This window comes from Sprattus sprattus (genome assembly GCF_963457725.1).
Source record: "Sprattus sprattus genome assembly, chromosome: 7".
Taxonomy (NCBI): domain Eukaryota; kingdom Metazoa; phylum Chordata; class Actinopteri; order Clupeiformes; family Clupeidae; genus Sprattus; species Sprattus sprattus.
In genome coordinates this window covers 21,648,322-21,674,821 of record NC_137926.1, presented here as the reverse complement: position 1 = coordinate 21,674,821, position 26,500 = coordinate 21,648,322, and the positions used below count along the sequence as shown (strand labels likewise).

At 45.7% G+C, this 26,500-nt stretch overlaps 1 protein-coding gene across 5 annotated transcripts in view; it reads left to right on the top strand.

Moving 5' to 3' along the window:
• mef2aa (myocyte enhancer factor 2aa) overlaps positions 1-26,500 on the top strand; it is a 90,140-nt gene that overhangs the window by 52,539 nt on the left and 11,101 nt on the right. For 3 of the 5 annotated variants that reach the window (XM_080842153.1, XM_080842150.1, XM_080842151.1), the window contains exons 5-7: positions 12,669-12,803; positions 14,749-14,977; positions 25,947-26,131. In XM_080842153.1, the coding sequence (XP_080698279.1) occupies positions 12,669-12,803; positions 14,749-14,977; positions 25,947-26,131 (549 nt within the window). Of the gene's footprint in view, positions 1-12,469; positions 12,602-12,668; positions 12,804-14,748; positions 14,978-25,946; positions 26,132-26,500 lie in introns of all 5 variants that reach the window. The other 2 variants (XM_080842154.1, XM_080842152.1) reach the window with 1 other exon arrangement.

The window sequence follows — 26,500 nt, the reverse complement described above, 5'->3', positions numbered from 1 at the left end:
CCGCTAGTTTGAGTTTTAATCATCTAGAAGCTGACGCATCATCTGACGAATAAAACACTTTATAGACCAGGCTAGTTTAGTAAGAAATGGCATTCATTTGGCCCCCTTTTGGTCTGTCTTTTGTGCCCTCTGTTCTTATGTTACGATTAGCCTCATCATAGTTCAAGAGATTATACCCCTTGTAATGTATCATGCGTTCAAGCGAACACATTTAGTGTGATAACCCCGACTGCTATACTAATTAACTGTATTTAATTGTCTGCAGACCCAACCTGGTCGGCAAATAGAGATCAGAGAGGGTGTGAGGAATCCTTCCATTCCTTGGTGTCACAGTGTTCCTCTGGCCCTTTCGGAACAGCTTTTGGTATGCCAGAACATTGTCTCGTGTGTAATTGAAAATGATAAGAATAGATGTGACACTTTTGGAGCAATGCATCAAAACGATATAGGCCCATTTGGTCAATGTCTGGGAATGCCGTCTACTTTTGGCCCCGTTAAACCTCTTGGTGCTGAAACCAAGAATGGACAGTCATGGACCTGTGCGCTCATTCGAAGCCAGCTTGGGAGTTATGGCCTCCATTCGTCTTCATTAGCTTTAACAGCCAGTGGAAGCTTTACCATTATCAGGCACAAAATGGCGCCGTTAAAAACAGTAATGTCTTATTTAAAAAAGCCAAATGTGCTGTCAGGCGTAAGCTGGACGGAGTAACATGGTTCCTGTGCTTTGTTGTGGTGTATCCTGCTCCTGCAGTGTTAACCGACTTGTTCAGACACTACTACAGGGAGCAAACACCACACGGTATTTACAGCACTGCTCTATTCACAGGAAAGTACCTTGTAACCGCTTGCGCTTTGGCTAAAAATAAGCACGCAATCACAAATGCATACATTAGGACCGGAATTAGCGCTGTTATCTCTGTAGGGCACAATAATATTAATACTACTAGTGCTGACCTGTACCTCTCAGTTGGGCCTACAGCCATTGTAAGGCTACTAGCTACAATTTGTGAGCCAAGATAAACACCATTCAAAGTACTGAGGGGAAAGATCAAAAACTCTTGTAAGGAAACTGAATTGACACTTATTTTTCAGTCGCACCATGGCATAAAAACAATGGCAAATAGTGTTAACACATTTAGAAGTGAAAATACCCCCTGGACAGCAGTTATTACAAAACAACTGTAAAAACGTTGTCTTACAGGATAATATCACGCTCAAAAAAGTGCAATTATCCTCTGTCTTTACTTTTTATTTTGACTTTCTTTGGTTCTTTTTCCTGGCCTTAGAGACAAAAAGGAGCCAAGGATAAAAACATCCACTATTACTTGACACGAGGGCTCCATCCAACCCTAGTCACATAAGCAGACAGCGCACCTGATCCAGTAAAGCTACAACTTTACTGTAAGCATTCTGCCAGTACTCTGGAGTAAGAAGGCACCGTAGAGCTGGCTGGCGTGGGTTCTAGTTCTGAGGTGAAGCGCACGTGAGGAGAGGAAAAGCACTGGGCCTAATGGGCCACGCTGAGGGCTACGGCACTAATGGTGTAGCAGGGAACCTCCTGCTGCTGCTCTTTCAAAGTGCCCTTCTTTAGAGGACAAGGACTCTTTTTCCTCTGGGTCCTCTCGGCAGACTGAACACTGTCGTGGCTCCTCCTGGTTTGATTTGTCTTCCCTTCTCTCTCTCTCTCTCTCTCTCTCTCTCACTCTCTTCTCTCTTCTCTCTTTTCTCTCTCTCTCTCTCTCTGTCTTTTTGGTTTTTGTTTCAACCACAATAGCTGAACTCCCATTACCAGAACTCTCTGTTCATATGTTCTCGGTGCGTGCCCTTTGTCAAGCCAGGTACAAATCATCCCTTGGCTCTCTTATGTACTGAGAGAGGGTTGCTGTGGAAACCCATTTCTGTATTTATGAAGCAACAAGGAGCTGGCTGCGATGAAAGGATCTTAACTATTCTTCCACGCACAACAGGAACTTAACGATTGAACCTTGGGTTTCTTTCCGGATGCTGTTTCCATCTGAAACTGGTGGACAATATAGAATTTGAACACCCTTCATCCTCACCCCTAAATTGTCTGTGTGTTTCTGTGTGTGAGGAACAAAAAGGCGGCTTTCAACCCTACCCACAGTATCTTTCTGATGTCTGCATGTGGGTGTGTGTGTGTGTGTAATTCATGTTGCTGTTCAGCTGTTCTTTCAGAATGTCCCTGCTCTCTTGAACAGGGTGCTTGTTACCTAGTTACTGCCAAGACATTCTTGTTTTTTTCTCCCCTCATTGACGTCACAGTTTCTTTTTCTTTCTTTTTCCTTTCTTTTCACCCTCCTGTTTTAGGTCTGTTAAATAGATATATACCCCATCTAAACAACCAGGTCATCTTCAAGAGAGTGAAATAAAAGGAGAAAAAAACAATAAAAGACTCCCTGCCATGCAGGTCCTTGGTAAACATTAGTCTCCAATGACGCTAATGAGCCATGCTCTAATCTCAAGTGCTTGTACATGGCAATGTCAGCTGTGCAAATAACCCTCATGTTCGTTTCGAACGGGAACAAGAGGGATGCTCCATGAGTGCTGTGTTTGTTAAGCCGAACAACTAATTGGTCTATCGTTCTTGGCCTTGGATTCCCATGATAAATATTTCACTTTTCTGGAAGGCTTGGGTATCTTATTATTTCTTTGTATCTCGTGATAGTGCATTATTAAGTTGTCTCATGGAAAAGACTTGTGTGTTTATAGGCCAGAGTTATAGTTTTGTCTATTTCTGACCCTCATCTCTCCTGTCTTGCCAATGCAAAGTGTATGTCATGTCCGGACACTGAAATATATTCCATCCGTGCACTGTTTCCTTTTGTATAGAATAGACACTAAACATTGCCAAGAGTGAGAGAAGGACAGTTATAAGGACTGCACTGTGCCCAGGTCTTAATGCCTCAGGACTTGGCTTAAACCCAACTTGATTCTGTTAAAGAGATTTGCTTTGCCAACTCGCTGGAGCTCGTGTTCTGAGTGGTTTGCAGACCTACCACAGTGTGTGTACCCATCTGTCTTAAAGCACGTGCCTTCGTCTTCAGAGGAGGTTCAGCCAGGGATGGTGTTCTATTTCCTCTGACATCCTCAACCCAATAGCTATTATTGTGTTGGGAGCCTTACAGTTAATTTGAGTTTGTTGGTCAAGTAGGGAGGGGTTTAATTGAAGCAACGTAATGAGTGTGTGAAAGGGTGTTGTTGATTATAAGTGTTGACAGCCCAAGCTCCACCGTAGTGTATGTGGATGATCTCTACAGCTAGGCTGTGTCTGCCTCACTAGGCTGTGGACTCAGGGAATGGCTGTTCAGATAGTGGATACCAGCATTTCCTGTTGGTAGGTCTTGTTAACCTGGACCATGTAGCATTCCGTTTTTTTTTTCAGTTATAGATACATATTTGTTTTTACATGCCACTTTTTTTAATCCTCGACCAAAAGGATTGCTTATTCATTCAGTCCACTCAGGGCAACTTCAGGACTTATGTAAGTGGTGATTATGCAAGGTTTAATCAATACTCAGTTCAAGCTGAGCAAAGTATTTGCATGGTCATAGTTCAAGACTGAGCTGGAAAGAAATCCTGTTGCTAATGATACGTTTCGAAACAAAAAAGTGGAAAGTAGCTCTGGAACCGTGCGACTGCTCAAACTCGCCACTCGTGCAAAGCCATGCTGCCATGAAGGGCTTTATCATAGAAATGAACTTCCACCTCACACTATATGGATCCATAAATGAATGACCCCATAACAAACCTCCCATCTCTCTCTCTCTTTCTCTTTATGTATCTCTCTGTTTCCTCCCTCCATTCTCCACATTACCATCAGAACTGGTCCCCAGGCGGCCTAGACAGAGCTCATGGCGACTTCCTTTCTGCCTATTGATTACACCCTTTCCGACGGGAGAAAGGGAAAAGCATCTCAAACTCTGGGAGGACGCAATTGAATGTAATTTGATAACACGGGTGATGAAGCCCTCTCCGTTGCATTACGTTGTCTCCCACCACCAGCCCCCTTTTGCCTTATTCTTCTGGCACCGTTCATTCAGATTCGGACTGCAAATTGCTATCAGATGATGTAAGGCCGAGAGCCCAATAATGATTTCAGCATTGCGTCGACATGAAAGTTTATGCCACTCGGTTTCGGCTCGATTTGAACGTTCAGATTGATCTTTTGTTTGACGATACAGCCGACAATGACCTGCTCCATAAAGTTATGCTGTGTTTTTGATTAAAGTGCTTTTTGAGAATATTTATGTTGAACACAGGGAATGAATTAGATTTATCTAAAAGCATAAGTGTGTCTTCCAAAGAAAATTTTGATTCTGTTGACAGTTGTTTGTAATTTGGCTGTATATATGCTTTGACACGCTATTAAGACTTGGCTTCCCACTACGCCACGGACTTCAAAGGAAAATCTGGCATAGCAAATGTTCCGAGGTTTAAAGATTACATGTAAATAATAGTCCGGTACAAATGTGTTGTTATCTGAAGCAAGATTTAATACAATATACAGACATAAACACATACACTCATACATGCAATCGCTTTCTTTGACTCTCTCACACACCAACCCATGCACACATGCACTAAATCCCTAGTACACACAAACACACACACACACACACAGGAAAAGCGCATATGAACAAAGAGATACTGTATGACTTTGGAAAAGAGTTTGAGTGTGTGTTCAGCTCTCGTCTTGCAAAGCAGAGTGTTTCCACCATCTAACCCACATCAGTCTGTGCGCGTTGGCTTTTAACAGTAACCCATTACACACAAATGTGTTTACCTGCATTACTCTTCCCTCGGGAGTCCATGCCTTCATACAGAGAAGGTGGATGGATTACTGTTCATTAGAAGGCACACTCCCGGCTCCCATCCCCCAGCCCCCACTTTAATTCAACTTACGCAGTAAATGTGATACTGTGATACTGAAAGTATGTCAGCCATTTGGTGGCCTAATTTGGCCTGAAACATTAATGACAGCTCGGAGATGTAATACACCGCTGGGGTCTGGTGGTTAGCAGATCGCGGTGTGCATGCAGAGGGCGTCTCGGAGGCTCTGCAGCTACGCCTGAGCGCCCAAGGTGCTCGCTCTGCCTCTTGTTCTCTGCTGACCCCTGCCACTCTTACATGAGGGAGAAAGAGAGAGAGAGTGAGAGAGAAAGAGAACGAGAAAGAGAGGTGGGTGTAGAGTTCTGCCTGTCAGATGTGTTCGCATAAGAATTTGGTTGCCCTTCTATCCTTTGCCTTGTGTCCGTCGCACAGTATGGGCACTAAGGCCTGGGGTGAGGGGGACTACGACAAGACGGACAGTGAGAGAGAGAGTGTGTGTGTGAGTGTAAGAGAGAGAGAGTGAGAGAGAGAGAGAGATAGAGAGAGTGGATGTGAGAGAGAGAGAATCTGTGTGTGAGAGAGAGTATGTTTTGTGTGAGATAAAGACAGAGAGAAAGAGAGTGATAGATAGAGAGAAAGAGAGTAGTGCAAAGAGGGGTTTGATTCGAGTGAAGCTATGAGGTGGGTGTATTACAGCAGTGGTGTTGTTAGTGGAGGGGGTGAGGGTGGGGGTGGTCTTGGCATGGTGCCCGTCTCTTGTACCCAGGCGGAGTGCAGCGGGGAGAGGGTGCGTGCCACAGATTGATGAGGCCGGGGCTGTGGTGGGGGTATAGAGTGTTGCAGAATAGCCATGCTGCTGGCACGTCCTGCCCTCTCCGCTTTCCCTGCCTGCCTGCCTTATCGGAACTCCTAATTGTCCTTATGAATATTTTAGAAGTGAGCTGGAATAGGGTGGGGGCTGGGGTGGGTAGGGGAAGAGAGAAGAGGAGATGAAGGAGCAGGAGAAGGAGAAGGAGAAGGGGGGGGGGGGGGGGGGGGCGCTATGGTTTCCAAGTCTATGACAGCTAATGATCGACTCTGCAGGTTGAGAAGGTTGGGGCGAGGAGAGATGGAAAGAGAGAAGGAAAGACAGAGAGAGGAAGGAAGAGAGAGAGAGAGGGAGAGAGAAGGAGAGATTATCCATCATCTCCGTTGAATATGCCATTCAAACAATAACCTTTAATAGCATTGTTTTTTCTTACTTTCTGAATTCATGATCTTGTTCATTCATTATGTAAATAATACATAAATGATTATTTTGATCGAAGAGCTAATTTCTCTGCTTCTAGTTATCGTTAAAAGAAAACACTCGCTGCTGATGATGTCAGTCCCTCCTGGGTATGCTTGTCCCAGAGAGACAGTGAGACGGCGTGGATCTCTGAACACCACGGCAGTGTGTATGTGATAGTTAGCTTTTCATCGTCAGCGCCTCTTAGCCCATTGTGGTCTGCCTCTCCGGGGGACAGGATTTCACTGTATATTGTTTTCCATGCAGCTGCACAAAGATCATAATTACCAAACATCCACCCAGACCCCGGGACAGAAAACAAGAGCCCCCCCTCCCCCAACCAACCCACCCTCCCCACCGCCCTCCCCACAGCCCCATATCCAACTGGTGCAGCCGGCCCAGACAATGGGGGCCAGGGGAAGGAAGGACATGCGAACAGTCATATCCTCCCATCTGTAGTATCAGCAGCACATAACGGCCCTGGGATTACACAAGCTCCTGGCTGCTTGCTCACTCCAGCACAGACCTCCCTCCCCGGACTTAGAAGTGTCAGTGGGGTGGGGGGTGGGGGAGGGGTAATGAGGGGATGTTACAGTCCCAGCTACAAGTGTCCCATGGTGGCCCGAAGGAGAAAAAAAAACTTGCACACACACTGAGCCCGAGGGCCTTATGGAAACAGCTAACAGATCCCTTTCTTCTTTCTCCCACACTGGGAGCTACAACGATATATAAACATACTGAGAGAGAAAGAAAGAGGGGAAGGGGTGGAGAAAGAGAGAGACAGAGAGAGGAAGAAAGAGAGAGAGAGTGAGAGAAAGGGATGGACATGAAGTGAATTGGGGAGAAAAAGGAAGATGGAAAAGACAGTAGTAAAGACCCCACGCAGGGGAGAGGGGACGACGCGTTCCTCGGTTCTTACATAAGGGCTGAAATATTCCCTTCTCGCCAGATAAAAAAGGCTTCCTCTCGCCGCCGATCCTTCTGAGGCTGCTCGTCCGCTCGCGCTCAAAGGGCCCCTTTGATAAAAGCCTGTTAGATGGAACGCTTGGGCCACAATGGTCGTGTCATGAGGATTTGCATGCCACCTTGCCCGCGTGGCAGTGGCTGCCGCAGAGACGGATCGTTCACAGCCTCCAAGGGGAAAAGGGAGGTGAAGGGCAGTTTAAATGAGGTGAGGGTGTACCGTGGTGACAATCTGTGGATCAGATGCTGATGGAAACTGGAAAACAACATGAAAGAGCTTGCTTTAATGGGTTTAACAGTAGCCTGTTTGTGTCCTCACGACTGTGGTAGGCTGCCTGTAATGTGCTTTAGAACTGACTCAGTTGGTATGTCAGGCTCGCTTTACAGATGGTTGTCCATTGCATCTATCTTTTTCACATCTTATGTTGATGTCTTTCTTTTCACTCTCTCTCTCTCTCTCTTTCTCTCTCTCTCTCACACACACACACACACACACACACACCCACTCCCACACTGTGATCAGAAGTGTGACTGACATCCAGGTTCCCTCTCTCTCTCTCTCTTTCTCTCTCTCTCTCCATCTCTCTAACACACACACACACACACACACACACACACACACACACACACACACACACACCAACACGTGCACACATGCTGGAAATCTCTCTCTGAGATTCTCACTCACATAGTGAGGCACTTTCACTGGTTGACATCTCCCCACTCTTGTCCTCGTGGTCCATTTCCCCTTTATTTTAGATGGTGGGCTTTTAGACCCACAATTACGCTCTGCCTTTCAGCCCAACCCCCATGCAGGCCTTACATACAGTACATTAATAAGTCAAATGCAAAAAGCCCTGGGCACACACACACACATTCACACACACACACACACACACACACACGGACACACACACACACACACATATATACATACTCTCACACACACTCACACACACTCTCTCGCTCTCTCTCTCTTTCCCTCTCTTTCACACACACACACACAGACACAGACACACACACAGACACACTCTCTCTCTCTCTTTCTCACACAGACTCTCTCTCACACACCCACACACACTCTCTCTCGCTCTCTCTCGCTCACACACACACACACACACACACTCTCTCTCTCTCTTAAACACACACACACACACACACACACACACACACACACACACATGTAAGTGGCTTTCCAAACCTTGTACTAAATTGCTTTGGCTGAAAGTGCCTGAGAAGAAACAGGTGATAGAGATGGCTTATGCAAGCCCTGCGTGTTATTTTTAACAACAAAACTTAAGATATTTGCCAACATTACTACAGTCATTGAGCCCCAAAAGAAGACTGTGAATTATTGAAAGCTTGACCCCCCCTCACCACCTCAGAAAACATTTCTGATGAACCACAATGTTAAAGTTTCAGGAGGTTTTCCGATGAATTATATATGTCTTTAACAACTGTGCATATCTCCAGTGACAGTATTTATGCTGGTGTGTGAGCATTTCTAACTGTGTTTGTGTTTATATCATGCATCGATTTTTATTCAGTATGTTTGTGTTTGTTTGATTGTGTATGTGTGTGTGTGTGTGTGTGTGTGAGAGAGAATAGTTGAGAAAGTATTTTGCTATAATGTATTCAGCTATTGGTGGCTATTGGTGGGCCTTCTGTAGAAACCCCTCTCTGTTTCAACAGAAGAGAGATGCTGAAACCCTCTTGGCTCATACACACACATGCCTGACGTCAGTCTCCCGTCAACCTCTGAAGGGCCAAGTTTTCAGTTTTTTTTTGGTATTGTTAACAACCCCAATGATGCTCTCCTGGATGAAAGGGCTGATGGCTCCTCTCCACTGTCCTGTCTCAGACTTCCCGGTCCTTTTTCAATAGATTATGCAATCTAGCTCGTCACTGGCCTCTCCAACCGACCTTTTATCTTGGCCCACTGTGTCTTTTCCCTCCATTCATAACACAGTTATGCCCATTCAGTGGCGTCAGCACTCAACACACTTATTTATTTATTTATTTATTGGTATTCAGGATATCTGCGCTGCACGTCAGAGGCCATTTGTGCACTTTCTGTGCCACCCCGGGGTTACCGAACACAAAAAAACAGCCCTCGCAAATCTCAGCGGCAGTCAGTCCTCTGACAACTCCATGACCATTAGTTCAGTCTTTTATTATTCTGAATCACGCCTTTTTTTTCTTCAGAGGCCCGTGACACAGTGGTCATTAGGCGCCATTCCCATCACTCAACTGAGTAGCTTAGCAACACATGTTTACTGTGGCTGTATAAGCAGAAAAGAAGAAAGAAAAAAAACACCCCATAAGGGGTCATGGCTGCTGACCTTCAGGTTTGCGTGCTGCAGACCCATGTATGGTTATGAGTGTGGTGAGCGGTGTCTGATTGGCCCAGCTAGGCCCTGGGCTCTTGACAGGTGCCTGGGAGAGGGACACCTGTTTGGCCATGTGCTGATCTAGTGATCCATTTACTGGGAGCTGTGGGCAGCGTCTGTGGGACGCCTGCTACATGCCAAGTCATTTAAGAAGGAATTACAGGCGTGCTGTCCAAGGCCCCGCCATCTTTAAAGCGCTCCAGAGCTCTGGAGTCTGTCGCTGTTAACTCTTTCAGGGGAGCGAGGGACGGCAGAGTGAAATTGTGTGTGTGTGTGTGTGTGTGTGTGTCTCCACATAGGCATGTTTGCTACAAGAGGTCATTGTAATCTTTAGGTGCCTACAAAGCCTCACTATTCATGGTCTCTGAAATTGATCTGTGATACGTTCCGGCTCTTTTTGATGGTAAGAAATGAGATTCACAATTGGCCAACAAATGAGCTGTTCAAAGTGTAAGCTCATTGTATGTTCCTTTGTGTTTGTGTGTGTGTATTCCCATGTTTCTCGTTACGGCACATTATCCACCAAGCTGTGTCGGTTGGGTTGTCTGATCTGGTTTTGTCTTGTCTAGTCTGTCTGGGCTGGTTGCACTGGCAGGCTGGCTCTGCCGTGCCCCTTGTGTCTTTGGCAGTTATGTGTGTTCCATGCCGGGCCCCTCCCTGGATCAGCGCTGATCTGGAGGGCAGGGCGAGTCGGGTTACAGTGGCGGCGGCGGTGGTGGAAAGGGCTCACCCTGTCCCTCCCCACCACACTGGTCAGGCTGCACCGGCCACATAACGAGCAGGTTGGGACACTAATGTGCAGGTCGCCATCACATCTGTGGGCCGAGGGGGTGGGGGGAAGTGCATAGTTTCCCTGGTAAACACAGCATTTTTTGGGTGCATAAGTACAGAGAGCCCTTTGGTAAACAGGAAATGACCCGGGAAGGCGTTTCTCAGAATAATAATAAAAAACCCTGCCTACTCCACCACACCAGCATAGTTGTGTATCTGAAAAGGCAGAACAGACAACACACACACCACATGCGCACGCACACCACACACACACACACACACACACACACACTGAACACACACACACACTGCCATCTGGTGCCTCACTTTTTTTGTGAGGTTGAGGTTGTGGCACAGTGACTTGAAATGATATGATATTTCAGCTGCAGTATGCAGTTGTGGTTTGAGTTGCATGTTTTTAATGTGTGTGTGTGTGTGTGTGTGTGTGTGTGTGTGTGTGTGTGTGTGTGTGTGTGTGTTGAAGTGCATGCTTGTATGACAATATTCATTTGAGCTTTGTGTATTTCTGTCTGTGGATGTATGTTCTCTGTATGTTGTTTGTATGTATCTCTGTGTGTATGTTTGTGTTTGTGTGTGGGTGTGGGTGGGTGTGTGTGTGTGTGTGTGTGTGTGTGTGTGTGTGTGTGTGTGTGTGTGTGTGTGTGTGTGTGTGTGTGTGTGTGTGTGTGTGTGTGTGCATGTGTGTGTTTGGCGGTATGTCTGTGCTTGGAGACAGATGGGTGGGCTGTGTAAGACACACTGTTAGATAAAGACGATGAAGATAAGGCCAGGCCCCATTCTACTGTCACAGACCTGCTCGACCTCAGCAGATGCTGCACTCAGACACCCTGTTCCCCCTCCTCCCTACAGACACACACACACACAACCACACTCATTCACACACACACACACACACACACACACACACACACACACACACACACACACACACGTGCGCACACAGATAGTCACACACACAGACACACACACACACACACACACACACACACACACACACACACACACACACAACCACACACACAGCTCAAACGTAGAGAGACACGGTCATTTCAAGGGCCTTGTTAGTGTCTACAGTCTACAGTCTTCGCCCCAATCATTCCAATCGTGACCCAGATATCAAGAAAGATTCTGTGACCCTGCTGTCGACAGACTGCTCTAAGCCAGTCCCTAGACAGCCTTCATCTGTCAGAAACCAGAAAAAGACATCAAATTCATGTTACAATTCTTCAAAAGCAGACGCAAGGTATGACACACCAGAATTGTCTGCGTGTCCCATCTAATCATTCAAACCCTCAGTGAAGTGCATTTCCTGTTACTGTAAAGCACAACACTGCTTTTGACGCCAATACAGAGTTTTTAAAACCCCACTTTCCACATTAAAGGGAGGCAAAAAGAGCTTAAAGTACCCTTAAAGATATCACCAACAACCAGGCTGTGTGGTCCCTTGCTCTTTGCTCTTACAATAATCAAGCCATTTCACGCTGGAAATAAGCATGTTTTTGACCAGATGTGATAATCCTCTCTTGCGTACACTACTTTACAATGATAGGACACTGTGAGTGGCAAGCGTGCTGAATTAAACAGTGGCACACTCTAAACTCCCGCACGCTGGGATCCTCTTATGCAGGGGACTCTTCCAGCTGGGTGGGTTATGATAACTGAAAGATAATGAAATATGGATAGAGAAACTCAGACATGGGTTGAAGAGAGAGAGAGAGATAGAGAGAGAAATAGAAAATTGGAGAGGGAGAAATAGAGAGAGAGAGAGCGTGAGAACAGGATTTTCACCTTTTTTTTCTTCTATTCTGTCTCAGAGGGAGAGAATGGGGGTGATGTTTCAATCCTTTTCTTCCTCCAACCTATTTGTTCTGCATTGGCTGCTCACGCAGAAGCCCTTATCTTAATTGACTAAATTCGCCTAAATAAAACCTCTTTTAATGCAATCCTAGTTTTAAAGACACATTCAGAGATGGACACACACACACACACACACACACACACACACACACACACACACACACACACAGCCTTCTATACATGTTTAAATTGTATTATGTACCAGATAATGAGTGTCTTTTAAGTGTTTCTCTCCTCACCTCATGAAATATTTCCAGGGAACTGGAGACCATTGCAAGTTGTGGCTGTAGAACTGAAAGTAGCTTTTCTCCTCGTGGATGTACATGTGAATTCTCCAATTTTATTTCAGAAACTAAGAAACAAAGGACATATTGACTGTGGCAGCCCAGACCCTGATGATGGTTTTGGGCACAGTCCCCTTGCGGACGACCGTTACGGCAAACTAAGCGAAGAGAGTGATTTAATGTACAAGCGCTGTGGTGTAAGTACTCCTTCCTCTTCCTGCCATTTTGTGTTGATTGCTGTTTTTATGTTGATGTCCACTACAGGCGCTAAACAAGAAAGAACACAGAGGCTGTGATAGCCCGGACCCCGATGCCTCATATGTCCTCACCCCTCACACTGAAGAGAAATATAAAAAAATTAATGAGGAGTTTGATAATATGATGAGAAATCATAAAATCGTAAGTAAATGCAATGTTCTTGCTTGGCTTTGTGGCAGAGAAGACACCTCCCCACCCCCCCTTTTTTTTTTTTTTTTACACTTTCTTTTTTTTTTCTACTCCCCGCCCGTGCAACTTCTGTCAACAACTACAAACACGGTCTCTTGAAGCATAACTTTTTTTAACATTCGTTTGAAATGTATGTTTTTTTTATTATTAATAATTGCAGCCTTTAATTTTGCACACCCTAATAAGATCACATTGTTAGAGTAGGTATGACCTTTAGCAAAGCTCTTTTCTGGTTGGTTGCTATATTTACCAAAAAAGAAAATATTCCGATTTGGATAAAAGCTTTAAAAAAGATGGTACTTTGAAAATTACTTGAATATCTACATTCAGATATATCCCCCTTTTCTCTATTTTGCCCTTTTCCACTTTGAATGGTGTGGGAATGACATCTCTCTGGTGGATTGGTACACCAGTGTCATGTGATCCATGGTTCTGAGTTGAGCCCCCCCCACACCACCGCCCCCCCCCCCCCCCCCCCCCCCCAACTATCCCCAGCCATCTCACTCCCACTTCCCCCCACACTCCTGAAGGAACAACAGAGCCAGCTCTGCCCAGGCATTTCCTGTAGTGCCCTAGCAGTCTGATAACAGCTTGCAGTGAGAGCAGTAGACCCGTTGCCTGTGTCTTACCAACCCCATCGCAAAAATCTGCTGGCAGGCTAATCGTTATCCCGACCTCTTACACTTTTTTGTTTTGTTATTATATGCCGACACAGAGCTTTTACCTGAGACAATAGTGATCTTATTGTGGGTGGCCAACCATAACATTCTGCACTGACCAGAGTGCTGAAGTGATTATTTTCTCTCCCTCTCTCTCTCTCCCTCCCTCTCTCTCTCTCTCTCTCTCACTCATTCACTCACTCTGTCTTTCTCTCTATCTCTGTGAAATGATTATGAGACAGCCTTCTTTTGTGCATTAACACACTAATAAACTCACTAACTGCCTCACTGTATTGTGCTGTGAATGGAGTGAGCTCACACTAGCACCACTCTCACTCTCACTCTCAACCCTCAAGCTTTGGATAGTCAGCATTGTACAGCAGCCATTAACAGTCAATATGACACCATTCAGTCGGGTTCTCAAGCCCACATCTCCATAGTTCCTCTGTCACACGCACCTGCTGCGAGAGCAGTGAGTTGTAACATCTCCAAAGCAACCAAATTACACGTCAGTACCGTAATTATAGCCTACCACTCAGTGCAATGCTGACTACTTCAAGGCCACACTGGTAAGCTGGTAAGATATTGCACCGTTTTTGCATGTCTCTGTAATGTTCCTATGTGCATATATTTCTTTGTTTTGTGATGTTTTGTGTTCAGTGAGAGCTTTTGTATAGAAGAAATATATGTTCCCACCACTAGCCCAAACTGCCCCCAACAGTGTAATTGTGATCCGCAGCTATTCCTCACCAGACAGAAGTTTTTTTTTTGGGCAGCCCAAGGTGAAACACAGGTTTCTCCCCTGAGATTACATTTTCCACCATGCAATCCATCTCCGGTTTTACCCCATTGTTGGATTAAAGTACCAAAGCCCAGGGGTCATCTTTCACTCTGGGTATGGCTGTTAGATGTACATGCAGTGTTATTATGGGGCCCTGCAGCCGCACACATTGTTCAGATGAAGGAGACTGAATAAGGTGAACACTTCCTCATTTGTTCTGGTCCCACCTGGAATATTTGGTTTAAGCAATGAGTGAAACAGATGCCTTAAAAAGCATGCCCACATGGAACCACGTGGCATCATGTTAGAATACCCTGGTCCTGTGTGAATAGCTTGCCCATCTTGTAGTGCCCATGTCAGCCCCCACGCCAGGTCTGTCATCTCAGTTTCTTATCCCCACACTTTTTTTCTCTGTGACCCCCACCCCAACTACCCACCCCCATCCCTTTATCAACAGCCCAACGCACAGCCCCAGCAGAACTTCTCCATGCATGTGACCGTGCCGGTGTCAAACCCCAATGCCATGTCCTACAACCCGGGTGCCATGTCCTTGGGCTCCCAGGCCTTGGCGGCGGCCGCCGCCTCCCTGAGCGACAGCGGGATGCTGTCCCCCCCTCAGGCCTCCCTCCACAGGAACGTGCTGTCAGGCGGGGGTCTGCAGCGCCCCCCCAGCACCGGCAGTGCAGGTCAGTGTCCAGCCTTGGCCTCAGTCTCGGCCTCACACAGCTCGTACTGAATGATGAGTGATGGACCACTAGTGTTTATTGTCATGTGAAGTGCGTGCAGAACACACGGCCATGTGAAGAAAATTTAAATATGCGAAAAAGTCAGAACCGTATTATGAAAAGCAGAATATACAAGAATTTTGAGGGATGTAAGATTTTGTATTTCAATCATATTCTCTAATCATAAACAAAAAAGAAATATGGGTTTCATGATTGACTCAATATGCTTTCAAGTTTCTTTGATATGTTCAGTGGAATAATGTAGAATATTGATTGTATAGTTGTATTTAGTGGTCTAGAGTCCCGTGAGTGCATGTAGTTAAACAGTTTCCATGTCCAATGGGAGTTGACCTCATGATCCTCTTGTGTCATGCAATGTCTTTCATACTCGCTGAGGTGTGATAACATGACGAGTATATTCATGAAGAGCAGACCCCATATTTTATTCATGCCGTGTGTGTGTGTGTGTGTGTGTGTGTGTGTGTGTGTGTGTGTGTGTGTGTGGATGGTGGTGTTGCTTTACATGGTCAGGTAGACACTATGCATTCAGGGCTTAGTGAACATTTGCATGCTTGTGCATAACAGGAAGCGTATACTGGAAGAACTCAGGCCAGGTCAGGTGTTTGATGCGAATGCATGTCTTTGTGCACCTGTGTAACTGCAACAGCGCACAGTAATTTGTTGACAGCGTCAACTCACTGTATGAGTGTAGGGTTTCACACCTTTTTTTCTGCTGCCTCCACTATGGAATGTAAGTGCGATTAATTGAAAGCGGTCGCCATGACAACGGCAGTCAATGTTTTGCGGGTTTGGTTTGGTCTGACGCCATTGGCCCTTGTGGTTAAGCTTCACAAGAAGTGGGGAGGGGGGGTCTGAGGGTGGGAAGGAGGGGTTAAAAAGAGAGATAAGAGAGTGAAGGGACTGGAGACAGGTGACAGAGACACAGTTCTGTGCAGTCCTGTCATTGTGACTATGTCACACACTGTCATGGTCATTCCCATGTGCCTACTTCTGTACATGAGGAGGAATGTGTGCATTCACACTGGGGCACTAGCATGGGTAAAGGCCGCAAGGACTGCACCGCTAATTATTAGACCATGTGAACCAAATCACAAGTATTCAAATGTACAAATGTTCAACTCTCACACCAGTGACTGCTCTTGGTATGTTTGTCTTGCCATAACAGGAGCGTGGTAATTGAAAGCCACTTAACCCGGGCTCGACAATCTAAACATGACATAGCTGACTCCGAGCACTCGGAATCCACCGGGCTGTTGCGGATGTGTATGAAATTGAGCGCGGGAGCAGTGCAGTGGCAGACTGTGTGGGTGAGAGGTGGAAGCTCATACATGTACTGTAGGTTCTTACAGCTGGGGAACAGCCCCATGCGGTGATCCGCCATCAGCCCGCTCAAACCACATCCCTCGCCAGACGCTTTCAGAGCTTCCTAGGGTAACTAACGTGCACAGGAGGTGGTTCTGAAAAATAAAAAAAAAACATTAACATTTTAAAACACATATTCCATTTCATGGCAGAGTTTATACTCAAGCAAACAAACAAATGACTAAGAAAGTAAGAAATGTACATTTATATCAGTGAGGTTAGCCACATAAGGAAGTTAGGTTAACCAAGTCGTCTTTGACCTCATGGCCTCTTTTACACAGGCCCTGAATCCCCTCGAGCCCCACCCCATTTCCTGCCATCCAGCCATCAGTTACAGGCTAGATCTGAGCCAGAGCCTCCCCATAAACAGCTGCTGCCTGGGGATCAGGGTTTGGTAAGGGGCTCCTCGATGGAGAGCGGCTGAATTACAGGTCTGAGATCAGTGTTTCTGTACACAGCCAGAGATGAAGGATGCAGATGGTTAATCATCAAATTTGTATGCATCTCATTAGGTGCCATGCTGCGTACACCACACCTATCTGTGCCAAACGGCGTAGGCTCCAGTCAAGCCGGTAAGTCCCCTACAAGGATGGCTTCGCTTCTAGACCCTCAGAATTTATCCAGGTAGCCACTGACCGCACAGATCCAGCCTAGACCAGATGCAGATCCATTGGATCCATGCCTGTTTTGAGCCGGTTCCGCTGTGCAGTCCACTGCTCACTGGCTTTGTGCTGTCACGGTCTCTCACTGTACCAGGCCCAGTTCTTGAATCGAACAGATCTTAGCTCATTGCCTGTGGTTATTGTGATAGTATTGCGTTTTGTTCAGCTATGCTGTTATGCCCTCCCCCTGAACAAGGCCCCGAACTCTGCAGGTTCTCCTGCCTCTCTCTGGGGTATTTGTCTGACTCTTAATGCGATCAGGTTCTCCTCTCAATCCTTGGATAGTTGTCTGATTTTGCATTCTTAATGCAGTCCTAACATGTGAAGATTAGCCATGGTTCCTGAAGACATTTTCATCTAATGAACAATAAATAGGTAGGTGAGGGCCAAAAGAACCAACCGAAACGCTGCTATTGTCTCACAATGTATGTTATAAAATGAAGGTTTACTCCAAGTGTTTCTATGGTGGATTCAGTTTATAAGTAAATCATGAAGGAAAGTTATGATCTTAGTAGTTCATTCAGCATCTCCTTGTGTGGTTAGTGGGACCCTGTGGTTGGATGCTGAACAGAAATCTTTCATAAGATGAAAGAAGAAATCTGAGGCCAAGGCTTGACAAGGCTGAAGTGCTTTTTGTTTTAGACACTTCATTTTGTACATGTGGGTTTCCGCCATTTGCAGGTAATGGATTTTGGAGAGGTTCTGCAATATGCTATTATAAGTCTGGCTACGAACTCAGTGCTCTGATGGGAAGGACGTCTTAGCTCTACCTGTACAAAACAAGACGTACAAAACTTTAATGTGAGGGGAAGAAAATGATGGCGGCAGCTGTTAATGTCTCTGACCTGCTCTACCACAGGCACACAGACATAGACACACATACACACACACAAGCACGCAACACACACACAAGCACGCAACACACACACACACACACACACACACACACACACACACACACACACACACACACACACACACACGCGCGCGCACACACACACACACACACACACACACACACACACACACACACACACACACACACACACACTGTCAAATCACCAAGGACACTGCCAAGGTCATGTGTCCAACTGTTCCTTCTTGACAGTTACAAATGCCAGGATTGCTTGTGTTCTCCCATGGGCTATTTTGTCTATGTCAACACCAAGTTGCCTGGGGTGAACAACAGTATAAAACAGAAGTGGATGTAGGGCCTTATTTGATATAGTATTCAAAGAAAGTGTATTTTGAAGAGCACGTTGTAATGAGATGCCTGTAATGAGTGTTGCACAATAGTGTAGTAAATACAAAATACCATGACTCTGCATGCTTGTGAGATACGTGTTATGCGATAGCCTAGCTAAGCTGCTTTTTTCGTGTATATTGGCCTTCAGTCTATAATTACACCACATAAAGCTGTTTGCATGATTTAAACAGTGTTAAAGTTGTTATTGCATTATGCTGCCATTGTATTTATGCCACACTCAATTCGGTGAACAATAATTATCCCTGAGCCTTGCAATAAATGGATGATGCACAGCAGAAGATATTGATGAGTGAACACCAGTTGACAAAGCCTTAATAGTCTATACTTCTGTTCTGATGTCAGTAGACTGACTTCTTAATCAACAGTTAGACAGAAGCTGAAGTATTTGCCAGCAGTGTTCTTTGGGAAACATTTATCGGCTTACTTTAGAGATCATTGTTTTTACCTTTACAGCAGTGGACATGGAAACCAATTGAAACAAGCATAATCAATCCAGCAGGTGATCAAACGGAGTGTCTCCTTTCAGGCCAACACCCCAGCAGGCCCCCCCACCCCCACCCCCACCACCCCTGACCATCTCCATCTCTTACTCTCTCCCTCCCTCCTCCAGTTTCCTCCCCTCTATTGACAGGTGCATCTGTTTTTCCCCCAGTACTGTGGCCAGTCCTTATAAGGCCTGAGAGGGCCTAGCAGGATGCCTAGCCCAGCAGAACTGTGCAAGTATGCCGGCCATGGCATCCCTCTAAGTCCTGTGTACACAATGAGCGGACGGGCTGTCATGGCTGCTATGCGCAGTCTGAAAGGCAGTGTCAGGTGCTGCTGAACCCTACCCTACCCTACCCTGTCCCCGCCCCACCTCTGCTTCCCGTAGGGAGGAGGCACTGACCCTGCAAAAGGCTCCCCAGACTCTGGGCTCACACGGCATGCTGCACACCCATCTCACTAACCACTGAAAAGTACCGCTCAGTGGTCGAAGTGGGAAGGTCACATGCTGTTGGAGGGTTAATGTGGCCCTTTTGTCCTGAGGTTATTTCAAAAACAATTAGGCACACTGCAATCATGGAGCACTTAGGTGTTTCTGTAGGTGGATTTTATTTATGAATTCACAAACACCTGCTGTGAGTTTGCGTTCATTAACCAAACATTAATCAACAGCTTGTAATGACTCCATGTTGATCCTGGAGCCTCTGGGCTGCGTAAAGTGTTAACTAGGCTCCAGGTGTGGCCCTGTTGACCTGCCTGGCAATGAGTTGCCACCTCAAGCTTTGAGCAGGGTGTAGGGCACACAGCTGAGTGCCAGGCCTGGTTTTCCACGTCTTAACAGTTGTGTGTGAACCTGTGCTCAGCGGGCAGGAGAGAGAGAGAGAGAGTAGGCCTGTAGGGCAGTGCGCGGGCCCCGTGCCCAGAAGGGGCTCAGCCTTTGGCATGGGCGACTCGGCGAGCGAGCTGCAGCTGTTGTTTGTTCCAAACAGTGCGGAGCAGCCGACGCGAGCGGACGAACGAACGCCTGGAAAAAAAAAGGAGCCTCTTCAGCGCTGGGCTGTCAGCCTGCCATTCCGCACATACCTCTGATTTTTCACAAGCACTGACCACTGGGCGTGAGGAAGAGGCCTCCTCCAAACAGGCCAGAAGGAGCACTGTCTCGCCCTCGCAGCTCTGCCCAGCCTGCCGTTCTGGCTTAACCGCAACCAATCACAGTTCTGGCGCTGATCCGACTCAGATTCACCGGGCCTGCAGCAGACCTGGGTCAGGATCTTTCCAGAATCAGGGCTTGGTGTGGCGTCCCAGTGAGAGTGCTGGGGAAGTGTTTTTGGATCACTGATTGAGCCCAGAGAACGGTGGCGAGGATCCAAGCCGTAATCCCAGCAGAGCTGCCAGCTCCCTCTCCTCTGAGGGAAAGATCTGTCTTCATCCTGACATGAACTGGTAGGGTGCAAATGAATCATTTTCACTATGAAATATCACGCTCGCCTCATACCACAATTTGTCTCCCCTTCCCACCTTTTTTTTTTTTAAATGTGTTACCTAACCACGTGTGCTAGCTTCAGGATAAAATGACTCACTAGTGCTCGGGAACAAAATGGCTCAGACTGTGCTGAGCTTAATGCTATTGCGGTACATGAGACCTTTTAAGAAAGCCTTTGCCTTTTTAGTTGCATTTTGAAGCATAATATGATAATTAGGCGCATCATGTTTTACCTAAAGAAAACGGGGAGCTGTTTCGAGGCAGCCTAACATGATTTGGGTGTAACAAATTTTTATGCTTTTTGCATGATCCGCCACATCCTACTTCCAAGAGACAGAGCCAAACCGACACATCACAATGGCAAGCCAAAATGAACAGAACCTGATCTTAATCACGCGACGGCCACACTGATTAAGAAAAGATGTTCTCAAGTCAACCTAACAGAGTCAGAGGAAGAAAGCTGCCTGAGGAAGCAACACTGAATCATAGTGCATTCTGCGCCAAATGATTTATTGATGCAACTTCTGTGGCTAGCCATCACTTCTTGCAGCAAACTCGATTGTGCCACTTCCTATTTGTCAGTGTGAGGCAGTATCCTGCGTCATCACTGGGCCCCATGTGAAATCCCCCACTAACTCCTTTGTGGGTTTACAGATGTGTCCACCTGGTAGAGGAAGAGTCAACCAGCCAACCCGCTGGTTGAACTAAGACAAAAAAAAACAAGTCCCATTAACCCCAGTGACTCCTTCTCCCACCCACACACAGACACACTCACTCAAACACACACACACACACACACACACACACACACACACACACACACACACACACACACATCCTACCTTGGAGCCTGGTCTCTGCAGTCCTCCCTTGGATGCTGCTGATCTAGTTATTTCTGCCGAGTAGCTCAGCTGACTTTGCAGCGCCTGTCCTGGTTCCTTAAGCAGTTTGGCGTGGCAGAATGGGAGCTGAGCTGACAGTCCCCTGGTTCTGTCCGCCTGCTCAGACTGCCGAGTGGCTGTGCACGTCTGGGACACTCTGGGCTGCAGAGGCTGGAACAGGCCCCAATGTGTTTTTTGTTCACTGAAGGAACCTACCATAGATTTCCTATCACTGTTTTCCTCATCATAACCAGGGAGAAGTGGTGGCATCCTCAAAATAAGTGGACAGTGAGGTTGAGAGTTAGGTTATTGTTGGTGTTAACCATGGTTGCCATATACATAATTATGTCTAAGGAGTACCATAGTCTACTATAGGCCACTGAATCTTCTTTCTAGACAGCAGTAACAACTGCTGCAACATAATAAATGTCTGACAGAAAGAAATACAGGACTATATGGAAAATACAGGAGAAGGTTTTTTATTAACAACACATGTTGATGAGCCTTCACAACATTTCAGGGTCATACGAGGCTTTAGGTAAGGTACCAATGTCTGTTGATTAAGGGTTTAGTTGGAGTGGACTACCATGCAAACAATGAAGTGTGCACACTCCTTTCCTAGATTACACACACGTTTATTTAAGCACACTCTGCCAAAGAGCAAATTGGTGTGGACCTAATTAATGTTGGAACATCTTCATTGTTTATGCTCGACACAGATTCTCGTGTTGATTTTTTCCCCCTCTTTGCAATGGTAATCAGAGAGGATTGGAGTGTCCAGCGAGGCAGCGAGCGTGGAATAGATTCCGCTTTGGATGATGTGTGCCCACTCTGTTTTGCATTAACGACGAGAGATTGCTGGAATGTTAGGGATTTGAGTATTCACCCTGTTATGCAATTTGCCTGCAAGCGCTGCAGCGTCCCTCATTAATACTGAAGAGTTACAGGCTGTTGAAGAGCAATTACAAGGGCTGTTTGTGTGTCAGAAGAATATTTCAAGAGACTGTTTCTGTGCACATTATTCCACCATGTCTCTGGGTCTGTAAAATCCACGGCTATTCCCTATGGATAACCAATTCACTGCCCCCCCCCCCCCCCATCTGAATCCCATAGAAGCCTTATAAATGGTATTTATTTTTGTTCTGAGGGACTCTCCAAGTAAAATATGAATAGGATTTTCTTGGCACAGCTGTTTCTGCTCTTGAAAGCCTGAGCACATTGTTCAGTCCTGTCCTGGGTTTTCCGGAGCCAAAACAATACGGCTCTTCAGACTAAAGAGGCACTGTTCAGGCTCATTAATTGAAGCTATAATTAGAATCTGGTCTATTTTACACTTAATCTATTACAGAGCCATTGCTTTGATTTTGAAATTCATTAGTCGTTTTCCTCATTCATGCATATTTCTCCACTCTCAAGGTAATGACAATTTAATAAAAGGCTGGGCCTGCTTAAAACTATGTTACGTGTTCAAAGACCATGCTGTGTAGAGAGCACAGCTTTTCCCACATTTCGGATGAAAACAAACAAAAAAAAAGTTAGCGTTTTGTCAGGGGAGATGGTTACGCAACGCTGCTCCCAAACGGGCGATCCATTATTCAGATCTAAGAGAGTCTTTATTTAAGAAAGCAGCGAAAACAACGCAATAAGAGGAAATAAAAAAATAAAAGACAACACTCCCCATGCCTCCTGCTCAGCGGGACACAATTTTACGGTGCGCTGACACAATCTGGCACAGTGTGTCTGAATCAGGAATGAATCAAACACAGAGAGAGGATCCTCTGGAAGATGGGAGGAGGGAGAGGGAGGGAGGGAGGGCAGGGGACACATTGTGTCAGAAATCATGCACGCTCTACACATGAGGACACACTGTACATAAACACTTTGCCAGCAAACCAGTGGCAGCAGGGCCTTGCATGCCCAGGTTTTAAGCACTAGAGACCAGTTCAAAAACACTTTATTTTAATGGGATTGCTGCCACTGATGTTTTTTTTTGTCTTTTGCAAAGCAAGTCCCAGCACTGTGTAAATCATGCTTGCCCATGCATGTGGGTGATGTTAGTATACTGTATGTTTGTCTGGCCTATGTTCTGCCTATCTTCCTTGAGAGTATAGAGTTAAAGTTAGAACTGTACAGCGGCAATTCATATCTCCTGGTTTAGAAGGGTCTAATTCATCAGCAGTGTTTTCATTTTACTGTGTTTTTCTTTTTTTTGTCTCTCCCTTGTGCGTTGGCCTGGATCCAGGCAGTGATATCATAGCCTTCTCTGATTCTTATCAGCGGTCTCTCTGGCTGTGCCTTTTACAGTAATATTAAGATAAGAGCCGCCTCCTTTCAACAGCACTGTAAATACAATACACATGCGCAAGCCAAAACACTCTCACATCACACACATTCTATACAGCGGACAAACATTCTTAATCATAAATCAATCTCTGACTACACACAGACAGTAACCGTCAAAGTTATATTATGAAAGCTAACCAGCATTTCAAGCACATGAGAGAGGAGAACAGAACAAGGGTGTGTTTCCTTTAAGCCCAAGTGGTGAAAAGATAAGAAAAACATGCTGGTCTTAGAGCTTTCTCTGGAGCAGACAATTATACCATAATAATCACCCTTGTCTGGTCTGTAAAAAAAAATGTGACAATGCAATTTTGGACAGTTGATCAGTGTTTATTGTGATACTTTAACTCTGCTCAGTGCAAAACAGTCTAACTGAGCACAGTAGCTGATAGCTAAACATGTATGTCACCTGGGAGTCCTGATAGCTCTATATTTGACCATGTATGGTGAAAGCTCTTATCTTGCTCCAGTGGGGGGACTGTCTGCTAGATTTGTAGCATACCCTGTTGCAGGCTGTACAGAATAGCTGTGTTTCACTATGCTGTAGAAAGCAAAATGAAGTCTTGGGTTGCTATACTAATAGTGATCTCAGGTGACTGATTAATAATGGTGAAGCTGAAAGGCCCTATTTGTCTGCCTGACTAGCTGTCAGCTAGCGAACTAAATGATTTCATACTCCCCACTCTAAGCAGATTTGGGGCAGTGTATCACCACATTGGTACTATGGATGGGAATTTCAGGCAAAAATTCTATTCTATTTCAACATCGATTGATATTTATATTTTACATTAACTCCAAGTCTTTTGAAACACACCCCTGTAGGTATTCATTTAAGCACTTGAGCTTTTGAGCTGATAGTATAACCATTAATGTTAGCCAATGGGCTACTAGACACTTTTTGATACTAACTAGAGAATAGCCATGGTTTCTTTTTAAACCAAAATTCTTACATAAAGCACCTTTAAGGGCTGCTTGCTGTCAGAATGATTGTGTTGTACTGAAAAGGATGTCTGAAGTCTGTTAAAAAATGTTTGTCCAAACTGGGTTCTCTCACATTTGAACAGTTTAGCTTTTAAGATGACACTTGTGTCAGTGTAAACAGCTTTTCAGTGATACAAAATGCTGCTGTTACTTCTTACTTTCTTAGTGTCTGGGAAGGCTACAACAGTGAGATGAGATTTTGAGATTTCAAACTGTAGTAACACATCGATTGAGAGAGGCTTAGTCAGAAGACACCCCCGTGGGGAAGCAGTTGCTTCTGGGGTGGAACTGCACTGTAGTCAGCTGCTGCCAGTGCCCTGAATCAGCTCAGCCTCAGCCTCAGCCCGAGTCCCTCCTCTGTTCTACTCGCCTGCCTCTCGCTCTCCGTCCCAAAGCCTCCACAGGAAATGGCTGCCCAGGGTGGGAGCCCTGTGACTAACTTTTAATCGAATGACTGTGATGTGGATAAACAAGGAAATGACAACTTGCTTCTTTATTTGTTGTTTTTGCATATAGAGAGATAGGGCCAGTCAGACATCTGGCTGAATTTGAATTTTTCCACCATGTAAAATGCTGACTAATTACCTTTTAAGGCATTTATTACTGATGAAGTTATGACAGAGGGTTGGGTGAGTAATTTATTGTGTGTGTGTGTGAAACGATGACGCACAATCGCACAGCCTACAGGAAAATAAACCTTGTGTTCCCAGCAGACAGGCAAACTGTTGACTGTTCCTAGCCACTAGTAATTCCTGTGTTTGTTTATGCGAGTTGCACATTCGTCTGTCTATGGGCAGTGATTGTTAGAAAAGATGTCAGACTGTAGTGTGAAGGAAGTCCAAACAATGCAAGCCTGCAGATGGACTAAGCAGCATAAATAAGAGATTAATTGTTCCCTAACCATAATTGCAAGCAGTAGGGCAGTCGGTCAACACTATCTCTCTTGAGAGGATTTGTTTCTACTTACACTAAAACATAAACAGTGAGTGATCTCTGAAAATTGCCATCCTCAGTTGTCCTACTGTGTTTATCTTTTGTTGGTATATATTTATGTAGAGACGGTCTCTACTCAGCAGCAAGTGATTGCACCCTCTTTTAATGACTGGAGCAGTTAACTTCATTGAAGCTACTAGTCACAGTCCATTTGGTCGACACAACGACTTGCCCTCCTCCTTAGATGCAGGAATCCTCAATACTGATGACTACCAAGAGGGAGTGGCTCATCAATTTCCAAATGGACGTGTTATTTTTACATTTGTAGTGGATAATCACCAGGGGCTACTGAAGTCTATTAGGACTTCTCAAGGGGGGTCAGGGACATTACCAGTGCTGCACTATTCTACGCTGCAGTGTAATGGTGTGTCCCAGTCTCTAATGTTGGATGGTGAATATATTTTTAAAATGCCCCCTAATCTTTCTTTCTGTGTGTGTGTGTGTGTGTCTTCAGGAAATGGCTTTGTCAACCCGAGGGGTTCCCCCGGGCTGCTGTGTACCCCAAGTGGTAATGGTCTGGGGAAGGTGATGCCCACAAAGTCCCCTCCTCCACCAGGAGGCAACATGAGCATCAACAGCCGCAAGCCCGACCTGAGAGTAGTCATCCCCCCGTCCAGCAAAGGCATGATGCCCCCACTGGTGAGTTACAGTCATCTCTAGACAGATACACACACACACACACTGAACACACACACACACACAATCGCGCGCGCACACATGCAGACACATGCACAAACAAACGGGCACATACGCAGACACACAGACAAACCCACAAACCCACAAACAAACTTAGGCACACACACGCACTTACATTCTCACTTACACACTGTCAAATTCACACTCACACTTCCACTCACACTCTTATTCTCATATCAGTGTTCTTACAAGTCTCAGTCTGTTCGGAAGACAACAGTTTTATTCTCACACCCACATGCACTATGAGAGACTCCTCTCCTCTGCTTTCAAATTCTCTCCTCCCTTCCCCTCTCTCACCTCTCCCCCTTGTTG